A 22,134-nucleotide genomic window follows, 5' to 3' on the forward strand; every position below is an offset into this window, starting at 1 on the left:
TCTTTCAAAGTAACTTATAATGTTTTCATGTACTTACAAACAAAATGTCAACCAAAGACTACGAAACGTTTCCAATATTTCAGTCTTTGTCGGGTGTCGAAGAAAGGGTCAAGTGAGGGGGGGGGGGTTGTGCATGAGCGAGTTTATTTGACCGGAAGTAGCGCTGTATGGAAAACCCATTAATTTGGAATTCCTGAAAAACAACCCTTTGATTACACAAGTGGAGCGGGCTGTTGAAAATGTTGAATGAGTGTAAAAAATTATTCCATGTCAAAATTGAAATCAATTGATGTTTAGAAACAAACTCGTTGCGTGTCGGGCACAATGAAGGGAGGGGGAAGGAGTGTTCACGGGGTAAATTGGATTTCCCTTTTTGTCGGTTGGCAACAATGCCAGTACAATGGCAAGTGTCAAGTCCATGTGTCTGCCTCCCGCTGAACAGCTGACCAGCTCGATGGCCGCCACCGTTCCCGCCAAGGCGCAATTAGAATGTTTAACGGCTGGTTAAGCTGCCGACGCTTGTTGTATTACGGGAAAGTATGGGAACAGCACTCGGAAGTGAGAAGGTTACACTCGTAGCTTAGAAATCTGCGTTCAGTAATTTTAGAATGTAATTGTCATCATTATAATCATCATTGCTATCAAAAGTTATAATTTACCCCCTATAACTTTCTAAAGCATTTTAACTTTTTTTTAAAGTAAGAAGCATTAACCGTTGCCGGAAAATAAGAGTTCAAAAGTTTTACTGAGGCTTTTAAACATTACGACCGCTCAACTAGATGTGCCCCAAAGTCCTGATACCTCTGTGGGTAAATTGAAGATATAACAGAATTGGTCACTTTTACATAATACATGATTTCATGTGAACAAAAATTAAAACGATTAAGTAAAGCTCAAAGTTTGAGTAAAAACGTTTCAAGGTTTGTTAATTGTTAAAAATTTGTGTATTCATTTTCTCAGACTCTAAATACACCTCCCGTGCCTAACCCAGTTGTCACGTTACAACTAAAATGTACAATTAGTATAACTATAGCACTCTCTTTCACACTTAGTGTCAATGAACATAGTACAAAGTTTATTCAGTGAAAACCCTCTGATCTCGCTACACTGTATCACTATTGTAAATTTTACTACTCACTCCCTTAGAGTAGATAGAAGCTCACTCATTTCTAACCCAGTTATCACATTACGACTAACATTTTGTATAATTGTACAGGAAGCCTTCTCCGTTACACTTAGTGTTGATGAACATACTACAAAGGCTCTGCAGGGGAGGTAGGATCGCCATCTCGCAAGATGTCACTGGCGCTGCTGTCGACATCAGCAATTAAACCCTTTGAAGTCGTCGGACCCTCAAAGGCGACATTTCAATCATTGTTATTTAATACTGGACGATAATCAGAGTAAGGTGCGAGAGGGTGCTTTTAATGGGGTTGAGTGGACAATGGATGAAGTTGTAGAGGTGAGTCAAGAATCGGAGACAAGGAAAAACTGTTAAAAAGAACTACTAATGAAACAAATAGTTGTGTCTAATGAAATCGGTAACAGGCATGTTTGAAGGAAAGATTAAATGTATCACAGACGTTCGGCACATCAAAACTCAGTTATGTGATTTAAAAGTAGAAAAATCTTACAAAAAGTGAATACAAATGTCACGGAAAAGCTCATTAAAAGTGTTTTTGGAGTATCAGCAAAGCAATGTGTTTTCAGTCAGTTTTAGGGTGAAAATGAACTTAGTTAAACTTATACACCGTAAGAGTGTCCATGTGTAAATTACTTTGAAAAAAACTTAAACCGTTTAACAATCCTGAATACAATCTTATTGTGAAGTATATAATTTGTGTGACACATTTTATTAGTGTTACTAAGGGTGAAATAGAGTTTAAGACCTTTCTGTGACTACCTCATCCACATGCGTTTTTGAAAGCAATCTATCTATCTATAAATTAATAGGCAAGCATGTTTCTTTAAAACCTTTTTTCTCAGCTCGTGTGCATCGTAGGGAAAATCTACGCATACTGTTAGAAAGCTATTTTCCTGTAGGTGTGCAGAATCCCTTTATAAATTAAAATAGGCTCAAAAATAAGCACAAAAAATGAATTTAAAATTTTGAAAAATTTAACATGGATATTATGAGTTGCCATGCTGGTGACGAAATAACAACGAAATATAAACAGAAAATCAAAACAAATGGAAGAAACTCCAATCACATGTTCTATTCAAAGTGTGGAATGAAAATAAAGAAGTCTGTACATTAAATATTTTTAGTCGAGTTTCGACCACTGGACGACCTCTAGTAATAATTTAAAAAATGAAACAGGAAAACGGTTGAGCAATAGGATTTTCTTTAGGTACACTATATAGTCAACGATACGTTCAGCTGGTCTAGTATACACAAGGACGAAACCCCTAAAACCACGAACCCGCAAAAAAATCTGCAAAGAAGTAAAAATTGATAGGCTTTCACCTACGCCAACAAAGATGACATCTCAGGTGGTTGAGGTGGTGACGTAGTGACCAGCGTTAAGACAGTGGTCAATAATGTTGGACATTAAGGTGTTGGGTTTCAGCGAGCCACTGCCTCTCTGCGTCCATTTACTGGATAAATACCGCCTTTGATGAATGGACGACATCGGATCACATCGTCTGTCTTGGTGACCAAGGGTGGACGGTAAATAACGGTCTTCCGGATAAATATCGGTGAGTGTTAGGTTGTACGCGTTGACCTTTAGATTGTAGACATCAATATGGACCAACCGTCGAACATAACCTAAAGGTGTACTCTGAAATTTCAGTTATATTTCAGTTTAGATTTGGATAAAGTAATTATTGTGTTTAAAGTTTACAAGGCTACTAACTTGGCTTGGTTAAAAGATATGCGTTTTTGACACAAAGCAATTTTTTACATCAACGCACATTGCTGGAGGCTGAATTTAACTACATCTAACCTAACCTCTAGCGTTCCAGCCTTTTAGCCTAACCTTACCTTACCTTACCTAATCTTATCTAACCTAACCTAACCTAACCTAACCTAACCAAACCTAAACAAACCTTACCTTACCTTACCTAATCTTATCTAACCTAACCTAACCTAACCTAACCTAACCTAACCTAACCTAAACAAACCTAACCTTACCTTACCTAATCTTATCTGACCTAACCTAACCTAACCTCTGGCGTTCTAGCCTGTAGAAGAACTCCACTATGCCTTAACCTAGCCTAATCTCTAGCGTTCTAGCCTTTAACTTAACCTTACCTAATCTTATCTGACCAAACCTAACCTAACCTCTGGCGTTCTAGCCTGTAGATCAACCCCACTATGCCTTAACCTAGCCTAACCTCTGGCGTTCTAGCCTGTAGACCAACCCCACTATGCCTTGGCGTTCTAGCCTGTAGACCAACCCCACTATGCCTTAACCTAGCCTAACCTCTAGCGTTCTAGCCTTTAACTTAACTTCACCTAATCTTATTCAACCCAACCTAACCTCACCTAACCTAACCTTATCTAACATAACCTAACCATTTACCAGGTAGGAGACTTCCATCCTCTGAAAAATCCTCCCTCAGTTTCAAGCCTACTATCCTCGAAAGGATTAAACAAAACGCATCAACTTTCGAATAAAAATCAACGGCCCTATGTCCCTTTCACGAAGTCCCTTAGAGCTGCAGTAGCTCCACCATCGAACATTCTCCAACCATCGAAACAACAAGAACCAATAGCGAAGAAGTGAGAGCAAGAAGAACCGCAGGCACGTGCACATCGAATGGCAGATTGGACTATGTTGAGTCATTCTGCTTTGTCAAGAAGCGAGGTGAGGTCTCGGGTTCAAATCTGTTGAAACCACCGACAATTATTATAACTGACATGTTTTTGTCGGTAACAAGGAGTACGTGCGCAAACCGAAGTATCATTGTCACCCGAGGTGGCAGATTAGGGGTTTTTGTAGATAAGATGACGACGAACTATGGGATTCATTATATTTTTTAGGATAAGAAGTTCAAATTGTGTTACGCTATGTACAGGGATATAGATTTTACGTAGGTTAGCGTTTTCATGTGTTTTATTACTGCCCATAAAGACATAACACGAATGTCATTTTAATTTCATTATTATTGGATTACGGACTGAATGGAACCTTTTCGAAGACGTGTTATTTTCTTGGTATACTCTTGTGGTATAAAAATATACATAACATTCAACCATTCTGAATTGGATTTGTTTCGGTCCTAGGTTATTTTACAAATAAGATGTGTAATTATATAAAATTACCAGCTTTACTGATATAATTTTTTTAATTATAAACTTAACCCTCAAATAAAATTAATGGAGAGAAGGTGAATCCTGTTGTCAACTTTCATACAATTACTAATAACTTTTTGAAACCATTGTCGTCACTTTTACAGAAACAAACTTTGGTCTGCTTATTTTAATAATTTAAAACATTGTACACAATATCTTCTTTAATCCACAATATTTTCTATGATCCACAATATTTCTATAATTGGCAACACTGGGTAAGGGACAATAATACGGTTTCCCGTGTACAGACAGATGACGTATCAAGTATCAGACAGACGGTCAGACAGACAAATGGCACGAGCTCGAGTATCGTGATAATTGAGTCCCATAGGATTGCTGGATTAATATCCTAATCCCGGGATCAACGTGTATATCCAGCAGGTCTGTTTGTTGAATAAATGTGTGAAACACGATTTTGTTTATTAAAAACGATTAGGGACATGCATATTGTTTTTAAATTGTTACTTTTCCCATTAGTTGTTTGAAATAGTTTAATGTTTTTTTTTTTTTTAGTTAAATACTAAATAGTAGATAAAACTGTTGAAAATTACAGTAAATAGCAGGAAATTATAGGTTGTAAACAAATTTGAATTTGTACGAAGAGAAATTAATAAAAAAATTGGATAGGATTTAACTAAGATAATCGTTTGTTATTTAATTAGGATTGAACAATTAATAAGTTTTTACAAACTAAAACTACGTGTATGTTTAAATCCATCCAAGATGTTAAGTGTTTTCAGAACTTTTAATATCGAAAACCAAGTCTATTTAATATTTGAATGCAGTTGTAGTGATTACTTAAATTTTAAAAGTGAAAATGTTATCAATAATAGTGCAATCGCCTATGGTAAAAAAAACTATCAATATGACAAAGTAATAAATCAAACCGAATCGCAAAAACATTATCGGACCCAACACCTACCCCTGAGGTACTCCTCGCTCTCAATACCCAATTAACCCGAGTGAAGCCCTCAAAAAAGATGAGCCTCGTAAAATAAGGGTTGCTGAGGTAAACAGGAAGTTTAAAATAATTCCGTCGGGATCTAATACCCCGTAGATTGTCGTTAATAACAGACCAGCCAACCCTTTGCTGCCTAATCATGTTATCGCCTGTTTAATGAAAGATGGCGATCGCCGGACCCTACCACGTGGTATCTGCTCCAAATACAATTTTCATTCATCCCCCAAACTTGTAATAACCCCTTTGCTACATCCGGACCGTTTTCATTAGATTTCTTCCATCAGACGCCTAAACGTCTACCGAGGGTTTGGTTTCGATCGAATTTTGATTTTATAATTTGAGATAGACTAGAGTTTTTTTAGTTACTATTACATAGTGATTGTCTTTTAATGATAATACTGTGGTCTTTGAGGTATCTTGCAACTTTTATTTGAGGATAAACCTACTGAAATTGAGCGGAATTATACATTTTTGGGACAAAAGTACATTTAATAATATTTTTGCAAAATTAAACCCTCTCCAACAATACATCTGATAACCTAGGAAAGCTCAATTCGATTCCTTGTTAACTATAATCTGTAGAACTTCATAATTTTTTCTTGGAAAACTTAAGAACTTAAAAGTTGAAACATAAATTAGTTGGAATGAAAAGTAAGAAAACGTCTCCCGTAACCTTTACAACAATACATCTGGAAAGAGATGCCGGCTCATTAATTCCGAGATCATTAACAGAAGGAAACCCTCTTGGCATTTGGAAAGGTCGGAACCGAAGATTTCCATTGACACCGAAAGGTCGTCTCTACGTTGGATTTACGTTATGTTTTGAGCCTTATTGGTGCTGACCGCAGCGCACGCTCCCCAAATGTCATCGTTTACAGCCTATTTGACCGGTGACAATGTACGTTCTATGTGACTAGAGATGTTGGGAAAAGACTATGAAAGATTGAGGACTTTATGTCACAAGTGGTAAAAACCATATAATATTTACATGGCAAAAAGCTTTTCTTGAACTTATAAAATGAGAGATTGATGAAAAAACTTAATTCGAACGCAACGTTGTTTCGTATACTTTAACATTTCTAAAACTCTTTGCTACTCGTTTTGAACACTTCAACACATTTTAAAAATGTCTACTTAATTTCCCACAAAACATTTTTTTAAACCTTTCTTTTTAAATTAGATATGCATTCTCAAATAAACGATCAACTAATTTATAAGTTCCTCATATATTTCCTACAGAATCAAATACTGCATATAAGATCCTCATATATTTCCCATAGATTCAACTATATTCTTTAAGTAAATAAATGGGTTTGTGGATACTGTTAGGCTGTTTTAACGTGTACACCAAACATTGGCGTTTAATTTTTTCAGGACCAGCTATAGTGTAAACTTTGACAAAATTAATTTATATACATAAGGAGAATTTTAAATATATACATTTTAAATAACTGTCAATCGATACAATCAAAAAAACTACCAATTGTTATCCTAAATATACCTATCAGTCAACTAGACATTACTAGATACCTAAAACGTCCTCCGTGTCAAACTGAATATCAAACAATTCTACCCACCTTTTAACGACCGCGTCCGGAGGTGGAAGTGGAGTGAATGGGGTTGATGTTGATATCCGAGCCGGTGTTTCAGTTTCAGACCGACTGAGGCCAATTTCCCGGTTCCGACGCCACGACAAACACACATTCATCATCATCAGCTCTATTTTTTGGCCAAACATACGTCTTCGTCTTGTTAATTGCGGGGCTCCTTTGTATGGACGTCCGCCCTTAAATCCCCCTCCCCTGTTGATAAGACTGATAGCGTTGGTTCAGTTGTGAATTTTAAATGCTATGCATTTGTGATGTTGTAATTGGTGAGAATGTGTATTAGTAAATTTTAGGCGTAATCCAATATTAGTGTGTTTATTCTTTATGATTTTTTAAATGGATTCAGCTATACTTCAGCGATATGATTTCAGCAGTATTTAGCAATATGCACAATAAGCTATATACGTGCCAAAAGTTCACCCGTTCCCGACATAAGACATACTGCTTGCGATTCTCGAAGTTGAATTATTGGAGTCTCTCTAGTTACGAAACTAACCAACTGTCACAAAGAGAATCTTTTATTACTTGTATATTTGTATTAAGTATTGTGTATAACGAAAATTGATTCAGGAGTCGAGGCAATATTATTCCACCCTACTTGAATTACCAACATGAATTGAACTTGAATTGGTAACATGAATGCATTTTAAATAATATATCCATTGATAGTTGGTCATGACAAAGTAATTGATGAAGTTTTCAGTGGTGATTTTGTTTTACGAAATATAATGCGTTAAAATGCAATTTCAGTAGATATAGATACTTAGTTTGCATGAATCAAAACATCCTATTGTAAACAAGAATATTTGAAATATTAAAATAATACATTTTATTTTTGGATATCAATGTTTTGAGTTTTCAGAGTTTCAGTCTTCATAGTTCAAACAATAAATCTTCAAAAACTCTTAGTCAGCAACGAATCAACATTTTCACAACGGTCGGTGAAACAACACAACACATTGTGTATTTTATAATGTAATCAAAAATCTTACCTCTGATCTTTTGTTCGTCCATTAGTTGCCGCTCCAGACTGTCTTTTACTTCTCGTTCGCGTAGAACGTCCATCTTCAACTCGGCTGTAAAAACAAAATCGAGTCACAAACATGGCAAAGGAATTGCTTATTCTAATGTTTTTGATAGATTTAAAACTAGAATGTAAGCTTCCACGGTTTAAGCAGACTGACCAACCTTTTCAAGAGATGAAAAGACACAGCGATGAACAGATGAAGATTACTGTAGGCGCTGAAGATTTCTTTAACTTACCCTAAACTTCGGTCAGACATTTTCTCAGTTAAGATTCAACAATGTTTACTCTATTGATATTTTAATCCGTAATAATTGATATCGAAACTGGTATAGAACTACAATAATATTTAACATATTTTTTTTCAAAAATGCAGGTAATTTGGCCCAATGTTCTATCCGTGACACAATACAGAAAGAGGGTGACAGAATTTTCAGACAATATGATACACTTCGAGATCTTTTCAGTCGACAGGGTTATCAGCTTCCTACGTAGTGGTGTGGACTGTGGAGGGCCCGATGAGACAGGGGATGTTTTTAATATAGGGGAGCAAAGACCTACTAACCTCGATCCTACCCTTCAGAAAACATCGATTTTCTCCACGTCGATATTAGTTCGTAATTACCCCACTTGGAAGCGTTGCTGTCTCGTCTTTTGTTTAAAGGGCTCAGAATAAGTAAAAAAACGATGTAAATATTTTTCCTAAAATATTAGATAGGGATATACGGGAAGCGAAGAGATGTCCCAAATTTTTCTAGGTAATAAAAAAAAATAGGTACGGTATTTCATTTTTAAATGGTTTGTGTTCATATTATTGTTTTTATTTTGGCAACCTTCTCTTGTGTGGGAGGTCTTGTTTATCGGTACTACCCACTCTTGTATTAAAGATGGTATTAAATTGTCTTAGCAATGTGTGTGTTACTTGTATTATGTCGCTGACTTTTCAGGTCTTTTAAAGTGATGAAATGTTTTCTATTTGAAGCAATTGTGTTTTAATTTTAATCGTAAAATCGGTAAAATTTAGAACATCACTGTTCTGCCCACTGAGGGGTTTCTTTTCAATATCTGTTGACATTTTTTTCATGACACCAAAATACTGAAAATATGTTCACCTGAAAATCAGGAGTCACCAAAAACCCTAGAGAATGAAAAACACATACACATCTCCATTAATGTTTCATCGATCAATTTATTGTTACAATTATCCTATATGTTTACAGTATTACCCAGAAAATTCTGTTTACTCACAAGATGAAAATTACAAAAGATAAACGATCAAGCCACGATATTTTTGACGATTTTTGATCCGTCATCAGGCGAAGAGGGAAACCTAAACCAATCAGTAAATTTTCTGTTGTCTGACGGCGACAAGACAAATGACCGAGGAAAGAGGGAGACGGAAAATTGAGAAAGACAAAGTCAACATCATTTTCATATCGCGGGACGGGAGCATAATTGAATACCTTGGTGACGATTACAACAAAGAAATACTGGCTTGAATTACTTTACAATGCGTACACTAGTTCTTTACATAGTTGATGTCGCACAGTAAATTTTAATACATTTTACAAGTAAACTTTTCCATTTTGTGTTTGGTAATTTGTAATAATATTTGAATGATCAGTGACATCGGATCAAATATAGGAGAAAACATTACTAGGTAAATTTTCTAGTGTTGTACCGAGATTGAAACATTTTTATGATAATGTGTCACTGATTATGACTATATCATAGATCATGATCATACCTTTAATGTATTAGAACGTATTACAGTGTAGTCCAGAGGTTATATGTTTAGTAAATGTATTAACTATTAATTATTACTCTATCCAACTCATCTACCGGTACTGCGATGTTATACTTATCGATTGTATTTATAAAAGCAATGCAGAATTTATTTTACTCGTTGTTTTTAAAGTGTGTTCGAACTAGATGCACTAGTAAGTACATATTATATATTCAATATTCCCTCCCGCAACATTGTATGAAATAATTTCATACAGGACGAACGAACAATAAAGTGAGAAAATAAGGAGTAAAGGTCTCTTCGTTACAGTTTGAGAAGAATTGAGGAATAATATTTAAAAATTTTCCAAACCCTCAACACTAAACAAACCGATCATACCACAACAAAATTAAAATTGAAAACGCCTCAAGTAATCCAAGGGACGTAACCAAACAGAGGAAAAAAAGCCGAAACGCGACACCGACCCTGAAAGGAAGAAGTGGGGCGTCTAAATGCAAGGAAAACAAAATAAAGAGATCTGAATAAGTCAGAGTCAACAGCGTGAGTGGCGGAGTATTTGGCGGGTGTCTTTGTGTTTTCGTTCCATCTGTGGCAAAGTGGCGGGAGTCTCAGGTGAACCCCAACCCCTGACTCACCCTCAGATTTGTCACCGCATCATTCAGTGGCACGGACGATTGAGATCTGTGACCCTTCAGGGAAACAAGAGCGGGGTTTTGAGTGTTTTGAGTAAGACTGTGCTCTTTTTTGGGAGGGAAATTGAATAGAATAGCTTTTTGTGTATTGCTTGGTGACTGTTGAAACATTTGGTGAAAGTGTCAGTTTCTCATTGTATAGAAAAGCGTGTTGATTAAAATAAGATTATATGTATTTTGGAAAATATTTTGTGAAATGTTTTTTGCTTTTAATTCCTGTCTGAGTCAGGACTATTTTGTATTTTCGTGAGGTCTTTTTCAGAAGAGGGCCACCACTATCGAAACAGTGCAAAACTCTCAGGGATGTAAAGCTATAAAGCTAACCTGTCCTAACCTAAACTTTGGTTTCCCACAATTTAAATAGTGGCGGCCCTACTCTGAAAAAGGCCTTTTTAGTGTATGCATGAAATGGAAACAAGGATATTTAAAGTATGTGATGGAGTGTTTTTTTTTATTTTTGGAAGATATATTACCTTTTTAGAATATATTCTATTCACTTATAATTTTTATCTGGTAAATCTTTTAAGAGACTATTCAACGTATTTTAACTGAAATGCAGGTGATCTAAATGTATTGCAATCGGGTGACTAGTCTAATATTACATTTTAAATCCTCTACAGAATCATCTCTCTAATCAATTAGACACTCCATTGTTGTCCATCAGGCAATACGTCTCCCCAGCATAATCTTCAACTCCCATATCTGCATCAAGACTCGCTGACGGCTCCCCCCGACCGCAAGACGTTATTGAAACTAATATCCGTGGATATAGACAGCAATGTACAAACCACGTCCTTCCCTTTGGATTGTTTGCTTCGACTTTCCTTTGCAACTTACTCGGACTTTGAACTTCCTTTTGGAACTTGGAGAATGTTCGAGAGTATCTTTGAGTGTTGAGAATTATTCTGGCATTCAGTGGAGTGTGGTGTGTAGGGCTGAAAGTTTGGTTAAGACATAATACGTAATGTAAAACTTTAGTTGCGTATCCACACCAGTTACTTCTATAATAAACGTTCAGGCTTTAGGTTTATTTTTCCGTTTGAAATGATCCTTACTAAAAAACAGCTGTTCTTAGTCAGTAACAAAGCTTCAAAGATCATCACACTCCATTCTAACGCTCATCCTTCATTCATATTTGTATTAAAATACGCACCTAGGTGGCGATTGATAATTAATAATTGATATCCACGCAATCTTCATGTCATTGTATACGTTTTTGTTAGAAATGGTCTTGTCTAAACGTAAACCCAAATGGTGTCTGGGCCAGAATCGTTTTTGCTTTGGAATCGAATCAGCGATCTTTAGGTTTGAAGGCAAGTCATATAAAAGACTCGAATACCCTGAAAATTGAAAAATTAACTTACAAAAACTAAGTTTGGTTCAAATACTTGACTATTTCTTGAAAACCAAACACAAGTTGGCTTAGAGACAGTTCAAAAATTCAAAACTTTTTTAAAAGGAAACGTTTAGCCTGAAATCAAGACAGAAGTAGCCGTAAATTATAGAGTACCAAAAATGCCTTTATCCAAATGTTGAGAACCTGGTTTCTCTGTGGAAGAAACAAGCGATAGAAAATCGTTTGGCTAGGTTATCTCAACTGATTTGAATCATCTGGTTTCCTACAGAATTATCACATTTCCCAATAGGTGTCAACAATATCACAATTACTTGCGTGTCAACTAAACTGTCAACCGGTTGAACAACCAAGCTATAAACACAACGAAGCACTCTGCGGTTGAATATTTCAGCGAGTAATGGAGCCGAGACGTATTGTACAGAATGTAATAATAATTAAGAGCGTGTTCGCAGTCCTCTATTATGAGGCATCTCTTATTCAGTGTCGCTTGTGCTCGTACGACGCCCGCAGTATCGCTAATTTAATGTACGTTTATTGTAACCAGAGCCTTAGAACATTCGGCTTCGTGGAACCCATTGTTGCCGTAGGCGATGTGAGCATCGTGATTGTTTCATTCTCAACTCGGTTTCAGCAGAACGTTAATGAGCCGTTGTGTTTTCCATTGTTGAGTTTGTTCGGTTTTTACGAAGGGTTTTTGTGTTTATTGTAAAAAAACTGTCTAATTTTGTTGATATCTTTTAGTATATACGTTTTTGAACGTTGGATAAACATGTTAGAACACATCAATGACAAGTGGAAATAATTATTTACTCTCTGATGGCGAACGCTTAAGACTATGTTTCAAATTAGTTATGTTTCATGATGTGTTGTGTTGGTTTATGTGTGTCAGTTTGTGTATTTGAAGTTAAGTTATGTGTGTTAGTTTGTGTATGTGTTATTTAACTGCATGTGTGTTGGGTTGTGGATATGGTAGTATATGTATATGTGTTCGTGGTCAATTTCAGTTAACTTCAAAAAATTTAGAACATTAGTTTGAAAATTTTCTCTGACTCATATTTATTATTTTAAAGTTTACTTTTCCCTTGTTTGTAGTTGTAGTCACCTTTTCCACGAATTGTTTCAAAGAGAATAAATATCGGACACACCCACTGATAATGATAATTTTTACGTCTGTCAAAAGTCAGCAAATGCTCTTATCCCAAAATAGCATTGAACACTCAACTCTCAAAGAGAATGTCTGGAGTTTGAAGATCTACTGCGGTAGAAATCTGATTGCCAACGATAGAATTGAATTGTGCTAATGCATCTCTACCAGGGGGGGGGAGATTATCACTAACTCGCTTAACGGTAAACATTGTGACATGGTATCTGAGATCCAATCTGCGCCATCTTACCTTCTCACCCCCCTCCCACCCCTGTACAGATTGATAAGGCTGTTATCACTGGTAGGAATGCTTTTAATTAACATGTGGAAGCTATGTGTCAGAGCTTCTGTGTGATTATGGATCGGCTAATTAGTTGTTTGTGTGGAGGTTGGATTGTCGTTTGTGGATTGGATTGTTAAATTATTATGCAATGGAATAATTAAATGTGAAGAGTCATTTTTTTTGTAATGTTTAATCTGTCTAGTATAAATCTACTTTTTTAGGAAATAGAAGCTACATTTCGGAATGGGAATACCTCAATTAATCAGTTAGTTTTATTTTTGTCTATGGTTTTATCTGTTTTGTAACCTGATGTTTACATTGTTCAACTATAGTGTTGAACTGAGTAGCCTGACTATAATTTTTTTTATGAACTTTTATACTGGAAAGCTAGTTACTTTTTGCTCTAAGAGTATTCGTAGCAGCTAAAACTATTGAATGATCATCAATTGTAAAATTCACATGCTGCAAGGTATCTTCTTCAGTGCTGCATTTCAGGATGCATACGAGTGTTGTTTTAGAAGAAATCGGCTGTTATGTCTTAAATAAGTATGTAGTTAAATACTACGAATCGCACGAAATATTTGAGATCTTAAAGCAAAGTACACTTTTCCCGCATCATTTATTTCCTCTTTCATTTCAACATGGATCGTATGCTTACCAAAGTAATGCGAGACCCAAAGAAGGTATTACAGTCCCAATTTCTCAGTTCATGTTGTTGTCTTATCATTGCGGGCAACATGAATCAAAATTTGATTCTCGGGGGTGGGCACCCCCCCCCCCCACACCCGGGGGCGTTTCTTTCAGTAAATCTCGCAAGCCGCATTACCATAACGATTGTACGTAAGTAGCGCTACACGCCGTCGGCTAATGTTTAAATCTCCCGCCAGGGTGCGTGCGAGATGCCTTTGTTTTACATTTTAATATTTAGCCGGATATGACACGTGGGGGCAGATAACATGGCTTTGTTAAGGATTGACTTAGCCTTTGGGAAATGAAAGTTTAAACGCGGCGAAAAGTGGTTTTCGGTTCCCTCGTTGAACGACATGTGGCTTAGGAGTTTATTTGCTGGGTGTAAGTGGTTGAGGGTTTGTTGGGCTGCTTGAATTGGATGTATGAAGAAGAGTTGAAGGAGGTATGATGAACTATACAGGGTGTCCCAGACCACCCGGTTAACTTCTGTACAGTAGCTCCAATATGAAAGCAAATAGAAACCTAATTAATTGCAACTGAAACCCCCTATTTTGACCCCAAGGAACTCAGCTAAATTATGTTCAAACCCAAAAAAGCACCCCAAAGAGCCTATTTTTGGGGATGAGGGTGTTTTTATTGGAAATGTTCAAATGTAAAGGGGGGTCGTGTAATAACTCATTTTAAAGGTCTTTTTGAGTCCTGAGAATGGAAAAATTAGTGGAAAAAGTTTAAAATTATTTTCATCCATATGTACAAGGTGTTCAAAAACGTAAAAAATAGACCTTTGAACTACTTTCCACTGCCAAGAGAAGGAATTTCGTGGGCGGCTCAAAATTTTAAAACACTTCAATTGCTAAATGAGCTTTAAAAGGACTTTAGTTTCAACCGTTTTCCTAACTTTTTACTTATGTTACACATATTCAAACTTTTTAGGTTTAAAAAAAATCCAATCTGCGCCATCTTACCTTCTCACCCCTTCCCACCCCTCTACAGATTGACAAGGCTGTTATCACTGGTATGAATGCTTTTAATTAACACGTTCAATCAACATTCAACACACACACATTCACATTTGTTTTTTTTTTTTTTTTTAGATTATTTATTAGTATTTCATATTATTTATTAGTATTTCATATTATTTATTAGTATTTCATACTTGTTAAAATATTTAATTATTGATCGCACTAACTATCAATATCAACTCAACTCTCCTGTAAAATGGCGTTTGCCGTGTATGCAATAAATAAATAAATAAATAAAAGCTGTTGTCTCAAAAATGTTAAATAGCAACATGGGTTTCATTGTTATATTATATTGTTATACAATATTATATTGTTAATATTTGGTTTAAACAACATGGGTGTATACTCCTCCATCAAAAATAGGATGTTACAAAATATGTTTAATATAATTTGAACTTTTTTTTTAAAATTTATAGCTAGATAGAAACCTAAAAACCACCTAAAACTGGAGAAACTTAACACACTCAATTAGTCACTACTTTATTACTTCATTGTACAGAGATCGTGTACCGATTTCGACAGTTCGCATGTACAGGGTTCACCCATAATCCCACACTGTACGCCGCGCTTCGGTCAATGTTTTCACATATGTTGCTCCACTTTTGCCCAAGTTCAATGGACACCATCGTTCATTATTCAAATGCAGTCGTTACTTGGATCATGAGAAACGTTTCCGTTTGCGTTCGCGACTCGTTTATTGCTTGTAATTGTGTAATTCCATCATTTGAATAACCGTTTTAATTGGCACACATGATCTGCATCACAGTTGGTTCTACTGACAGCTTTGAAAACACTTGTGATTTGTAAGACATTTACAGGTTGTTGTGATGATTATAATGAGAGTGAGTGAAGTGTAATTGAATTAGAGTTCTGCTATTTTTATTGATTTTCTTGACTTCTGTTTATGTTTCATTTTTTTTTTTATTTGTTTGTTTCATTTTTTATGTTCCATTGTTTCTTTTACACATTTTCAAACTCATTTGTTTTCATTATGTAAAAAAGGGAAAATATAGATCTTTGATAAAGCACAATTAATTTATTCTGACAACTTAAGTCCTAATCCTAAATGTGGAATTGAAATCATTTTACAAAAATGTAAAAAGAGAGCTTAAACTGTTGTTTTTCTTTATATTTCCTTACCTCATGTTTTGTCTACTGTTTAGCAACACTATTGTTAGAAAAAGTGTGTTTTCTTATGGGGAAGATGGGAAATTCTTAATCAAAGATGGGCTGAATGTTAGAACTATAGTTCGTAATACAATTAATATGTAATATAAATACTTTATACAGGGTGTTTCCAAATTGTCTGGACATATTCTGTGAACTTGTTCCTTGGGCTAAGACAAACATAAAATGCCATATAAGTATGGGTCTAAAATTCTAAAATGGGCCTAGATTTCTGTTTGTTGGTCTGTTTGTGATTTTTAAGAATTATTTCATAGGTACCTTGAACATTGTCCAAGATAAAAATTTTAAAATTGGCTTAAATGTGTATTTTAGTAGGTAAAAAGAGCTTAAAAAGTTTGGTTCCAATATCTCAAGCCGTTTAAAATCTTTAATGCCAAATTTCATGAAACCCGTAAATATAACCATAACACACAACCCAAACACCTAAGTAATTTTCTCGAGGTATACCGTAACTGTTTTGGCAAATCATACACCCATGAACATCGCGTACGTTGTTGATGTTACATTCGAATTTGATCCCGAATTATTCCCTACCCGGGGCTGTTTAGTTTTCAAGACACCCTCCGCTCCCCCTTGCCCCTAGGCGCGGCATGTTTAACCAACCCACCATTCAATGTTCGGATCTCCAGCAAGTCCCATGCAAATCTCATAGCCTCTTTATATAAGAGCGTTCTTTTCACAATTTGCCTACGGCATGTGTATTGTTGGGTTCCCATTCATGTTTCTGATCATACAATAGTCAAACTTTGTAGAAATTTTGCTACTTTATCTAGAATTTTAAGTACGGGTAGTTTGGGGACTATGCTTGCTTATTTTTATTTGAGGAGATTCCCACTAAAAGTGTCAAAAATTATTCATAGTAATTATCATTTTATTAAAGACATGTATTATTAATTAAAATACAAAAATTAAGATGGCACACAAATTCCGACAAAGAAACTTAGTTTTTCAGACACGTCAATAGGTTATAAAAAAAAACCCTTATATAATTTAAATTATAAGTTGCATTAATAGTTAACTAGGGGAAAAATGAACTACATTCGGTCTTTTCCTACATTCGGGTACACAAAAATATCAACTAAAATATCAAATATTTCAAAAATATCATCGGACGCAGGAGTGTTGTACAGTAGTATTATTGAGGAAAAAGGAACGTTTTAGAATTGAAACAATAAGATAGGGTTATTTGGTGCACTTTTCATACGTAACTCAGTCTGTACATCAGATAGAGAACAATTTTCCAGTTTTCAAAATGCAAGAAGCGTTTAATGAAATACAAATCTTTTGAAGACAATTTTACACTAATAAGTCAACATTACATCAACTGTTTGCGAACTGTAGGGTGTAACATATTATCAATAATTTACATTAAGACACCCCATCAAACATTAGAATTTCCCTTTTGTTGTATAACAACTATTCCTTGAAAATAAATTCGTGAATTTGTCTTAGTTGTTAGTGTTCACACCGGTGAGATTATCAAAAAAGAAAAACCCAAACCCTTCAAACCCCTGTTTTCTTTACATATTCAGGATCAAATCAGTTATTCCTACACAATCCAAGCATTCCACTATGTGTTAGCAAGAAGCACCCAATTTCACTGCCTAAAACAATGAACCAACAACAATTTTCCATTCACCACTAACTTTTACACATCTGAGATCTGGGGGTTGGAAACATAACCGTTGTCAAAACGACGTAAAGAAGCAGAACGACGTCATCTCCCGCCACTCTGGCTGATTGTGCCTTGATGGGGTGTCAAAAATGGCGGGAGGGAGGTTATGGTCTTAGACGATGTCTCTGCCGAATCTCCATATTTAATTAGATGGAGCCCACCTGATGTAAGATGGGGCTGGTCGCAGTTAGGCGCATATTAGGTGATATTAGACCTTTCCGGCCATCTGATCCAGTCCCTTCTTGGATTTGGATGACTTTTGTCTCCCCTAGGGCTGGGCTAATTGGTAGTAAAATTATACAAGGCAATAATTGGTACGTGGAAAATAAATGAGTGGTTTTAATTATTAATTATGTTTTATTTAAAAAGGTTGGTTAATTTGGGATTTTTGTAATTCAACAAATGAACGTGGTTTGTTCTATGAAAGACGGGACAATTAGAAGATTCAACGTTGAGAGGATTAAATAATAAAGATCAATTGATATCTAAATAGACAGTGGTGAATATCGGTACAAATTGAGAATAAGTCTACATAATATACAAGGTGGAGCTGATGGTTAATGGTAAACCAATAACACCCACCATGACGTTTGGAGAACACCTTTTCAAACTGCAGGACTTTGGTTGGGATTAAAGAAAAAATTCTTATTCAGGAACATTTTCAAACCAATTTCTCCACCCTTATTTGAACTGATTCGACAATCGAATAACTTAGTTTTTGTGATTTTCTATTTTCCGATGCATTTGTCTAGTGTGAATGGTCACAACATTTCAACAATATATCACACTCCTTAATTTTTTCCCCTGTTCTGACTGACGTTTCAGTTAAATCAGTCCCACCGGAGCTGTTCTACTCTTTTGACTCTCTTCAGAATTGATTTCCCCGAGTTCCTAAACCTTGTGTTCCCGTTTATAATATCAAATATCTAAACATATTCCTCGACCAGTTTTATTCCGTCATTCCACCGGGTAATTTTCTGATCTCACCATTTCCATACGATATCGAGCGTTTATTCATACGCGCCGACGGGGGCCGATGTAATCAATGTGAAATAATTTCAGAAATAAAAGACAGTCCACATTTAAATAAGGAATGGAAACAGTGTTGTCCGCGAGTTTAATATTCAGAAGCAGTAAAATAAACGTATAATTACGGCAGATTATAGGACAGGCCTAGGGACACGTCTCGACTCTGTGATTACCGATCATTATATTTTATGATTGATCCGACGTCGAGCGATCTTATTGGTCGGTTTTGATTTATTTTCCCCACTGTTAATTGAACAAGGCACCGTAGCGATTCTATTGGCCGTAGGAGTCTGCTACGGCTACACCTCGGTCGGGATCTATGGACTCTATTGATAATTTCAACGCGGTTTATAACCGACTCGGGTGGTTTACGAGCGCTAGCCTCGGTTCGGTCCCCTCGAGCTGGACCTGGGGCGAGGCTACGTCTGGATAATGTGAAGGGATGGTGCTCCAGACGTGACGGCGAAGAAAAACTGGAGCGAATCGTCTTATTCTGTATTTACTGAAATTATGGTGATTCTATGATGGATGTTGATTCTACGTAACATTAGAGGTGGTCCTTTTATACTGTATTGTCTGAAATTATACTGATTCTATGGTTGTACTTTGTGTTATTGTCGATGCCAGTGGAGGTCAATGGTATTTAGAAAGGATGTATGTTTCAATCCGAGATAATTCTGTATTCAATAATAAATTTGCGTTGGTTTACTGTGTATCAAAACAACACAGAAAGTAGAATCATTCCTTCGAATTAGGTACCTAAATATTAACGAATAGTAAAAATACCGGTTTACGCTTATCCACACTTGACTTGAAAACTAGTTGCGACTCCAAAGTATTCCCGTCCGAAAAAATTAAAGTCGGTGTAAAATCAGTTGATCGTTAATGTATACATATAAATGTCTACATCGGTGTAATTGTCAAGAGCAACAGTCTTCAGTATTAAAAAAAAACTGAAAATGTATTCGTTAAATATATCAGAAATTATCTCGAAACATGTACAGTATTACTATCTCCAATTATTTCTAGCAATTTAAACATACCATTTCTCTGGTTCCAGCAATCATTGCACATTTCGACCACTGCTCGTCTACATCCTCAGCCATGACGTACGCACCAACACCCCTTTACCACGCCGATGGTGTTTATGCAGTACAGCGATGCAGGACGCACACGACGCAGCTTATCTCGCCCAGAACTCATCCGTACACCAGTTTCACATTTGCTCGGTCACATAAACCCGCGGGTTTACCCTCGTGTCGATACAGTATCTACATACGCTGTTATCGAGGGTCTTGTACTCATCGTGGTTGTTTCCACCTTATAATCGTCCGTAAGTCAGATCACGGTCGATTTATACAATGGGAAAGGTAGCGCGTTGTGATATGATGCAAAATGTTTGAGACGTTCAAATGGTTGTAGCGTCTGAGTCCCAGGTTGAATTTGGCCAAGATAGAACAATTTGGGGTTAAACAACTACCACTCTTACCATTCCTTTGTGTTTATACTGTTTAATTAGCTAAGAGAAGAATTTAGTCGGTTATCTCGTAAACTCGTGTTTAAAACATTCATTGACTTTATTTGACTGAGTATCGAAGAACAAACAAGTGTTCTGAAAACTAGTAACTTTTTGCACTTGTGTTTCTGAAAGTGATTGCAACAAAATTAACTTTCTAATTTATTATTCTTCCCATTCGATAGTTGTCAGTGAGAACGACCTTCCAATGCACTATATTGCCTAACAGCAAAGCTGTAGGTAGTCAATGCCAAAGGACTATGTTCAACATTTATGCAAACTGCTGATAGAAAAATTTATGACCTCGATTTTAAATAAGTGCAAATGAATGTCCCAGTGAACATAAAAACTGTACTTGAAAAAGAGTTTAAACGAAACTACAACAGCAAAATAACTCTTAAAAGAATACAAAATAATGTTTCGAAAGGTTTACTATTTGTGATCACATAAGTAAACGGCCATCTGAAGAACAAAATTTGTTTGAAATCTAAGTTCAGGAGTTAACGTGCGATGATAATAGGCACACTTATGCAAAGGATCACAAGGCACTTCTATGGGTAAAAGTAAAAGTCCCCAGATTCAAATCCCACTAATCACCAAAAAGATCCATCTATTTAGTTCCGTAACCTTGTGGCTTGAAACATGTACCTCAAGCTGTTGGCTCCACCTAAAGAAACAAAAGGTGATTCTTATCTCAATCGAGAACTTTCTTCACACCGGAGTACACTCTCCCCAAAAATCCACGCGAGATATAACTCATGCACCAACATCATTCATTTATTTTCAGGTTTTACTCAGCAACCTTCTCTTTTCCAACACATTTTCCACTATCTACAATGACATTGCCTGGTTGTACCGCCCGCGCGCTATCGCGAGTTGTGGGTATTCCAATTGCAACAATGGTACATTAATCTGGCCTAAGTGGTACACGCGGCCCTGACCTGTAGATAGGCTATTTATTGGTCCGCTGCGACAAGGCATGAGCTTGGTGTTAATGCCTGATCTTTGTCGTACAAGATGGTGCGTGTGTGTGAGCGCGCCCGTCAAATACAACCATTCAGACAGTGGACACCCATTCAGACCATTCTTCGGGTGGGCTGTGAGAGAAGTATTTTAGAGAATTTTTGGAGTTCCTCAAGGATCAAGTTTGGGTCCGATGCTTTTTTATGACGTAATTGCGAAATAGTTGCGAAATCTTGATAAAAATGGGTTTTAGATTAAAGTACTCATATTAGTTTTTAAGAACACCATTGTAATTACATACGGTATGTAAAACCCATAGGATTCTAAAGTACAAAAAGTTATTTGAAGCTATGTCTTAGTGAGGAATGTGTAGAACAAAATCGTAATGAAATACAAACCAAAATTCAAGCTCTATATTTATTGTTAACATACAATAATGACACTATATTAAAATTATGAAGTCGCCGTAACAACACGACAATGACACTAAATTTTGAGTGTAGAAAGGTCGCAGCATTGATTAGAATAATGCAAATGATGTGTAATAGGGTATAAAATGTCGTAGGATCAAATGTCATACTATCTGACTCACGTATCTGACGTAGGCTTGGCTGTCGATGGAATGTCATAATAACTGGCTTCATGCACAGTGACTTTCTCACAGTAGAGGTTGAATAATTGTAATAGTGAGAGAATTGACATGAAGAAGTCGAAGAATCGTTAAAACGGAGTTTCCTCGAGTGTGGGAACTCTGATTTGTGTAATTAGAGGCAAAAGTTTGGATTGTTTGAAGGTGTTTTGTTATAATGAATGAGGGTATAAAGGATTTTACTTATTTTTGGAAGCAGAATAAACTACTTCTTTTGATTAGCATGTGTTGGTAATATTGTAAGCCTTTACTAATATAAGTTTTCAAATCTCTGTTACCATTAACAA

At 36.1% G+C, this 22,134-nt stretch overlaps 1 protein-coding gene across 9 annotated transcripts in view; it reads right to left on the bottom strand.

The window, feature by feature from the left end:
- The window catches only part of LOC128986953 (dachshund homolog 2-like), a 191,363-nt gene that overhangs the window by 45,215 nt on the left and 124,014 nt on the right, over window positions 1-22,134 (bottom strand). For all 9 annotated transcript variants that reach the window (XM_054407583.1, XM_054407584.1, XM_054407581.1 and 6 more), the window contains one exon: window positions 7,861-7,944. In XM_054407583.1, coding sequence (XP_054263558.1) covers window positions 7,861-7,944 — 84 coding nt within the window. The remainder of the gene's footprint in view (window positions 1-7,860; window positions 7,945-22,134) is intronic.

The sequence above is a fragment of the Macrosteles quadrilineatus genome, unplaced genomic scaffold, assembly GCF_028750875.1.
Source record: "Macrosteles quadrilineatus isolate MER2022 unplaced genomic scaffold, UCM_ALF_1.0 Scaffold_2__2_contigs__length_208266976, whole genome shotgun sequence".
In the NCBI taxonomy this organism is placed as follows: domain Eukaryota; kingdom Metazoa; phylum Arthropoda; class Insecta; order Hemiptera; family Cicadellidae; genus Macrosteles; species Macrosteles quadrilineatus.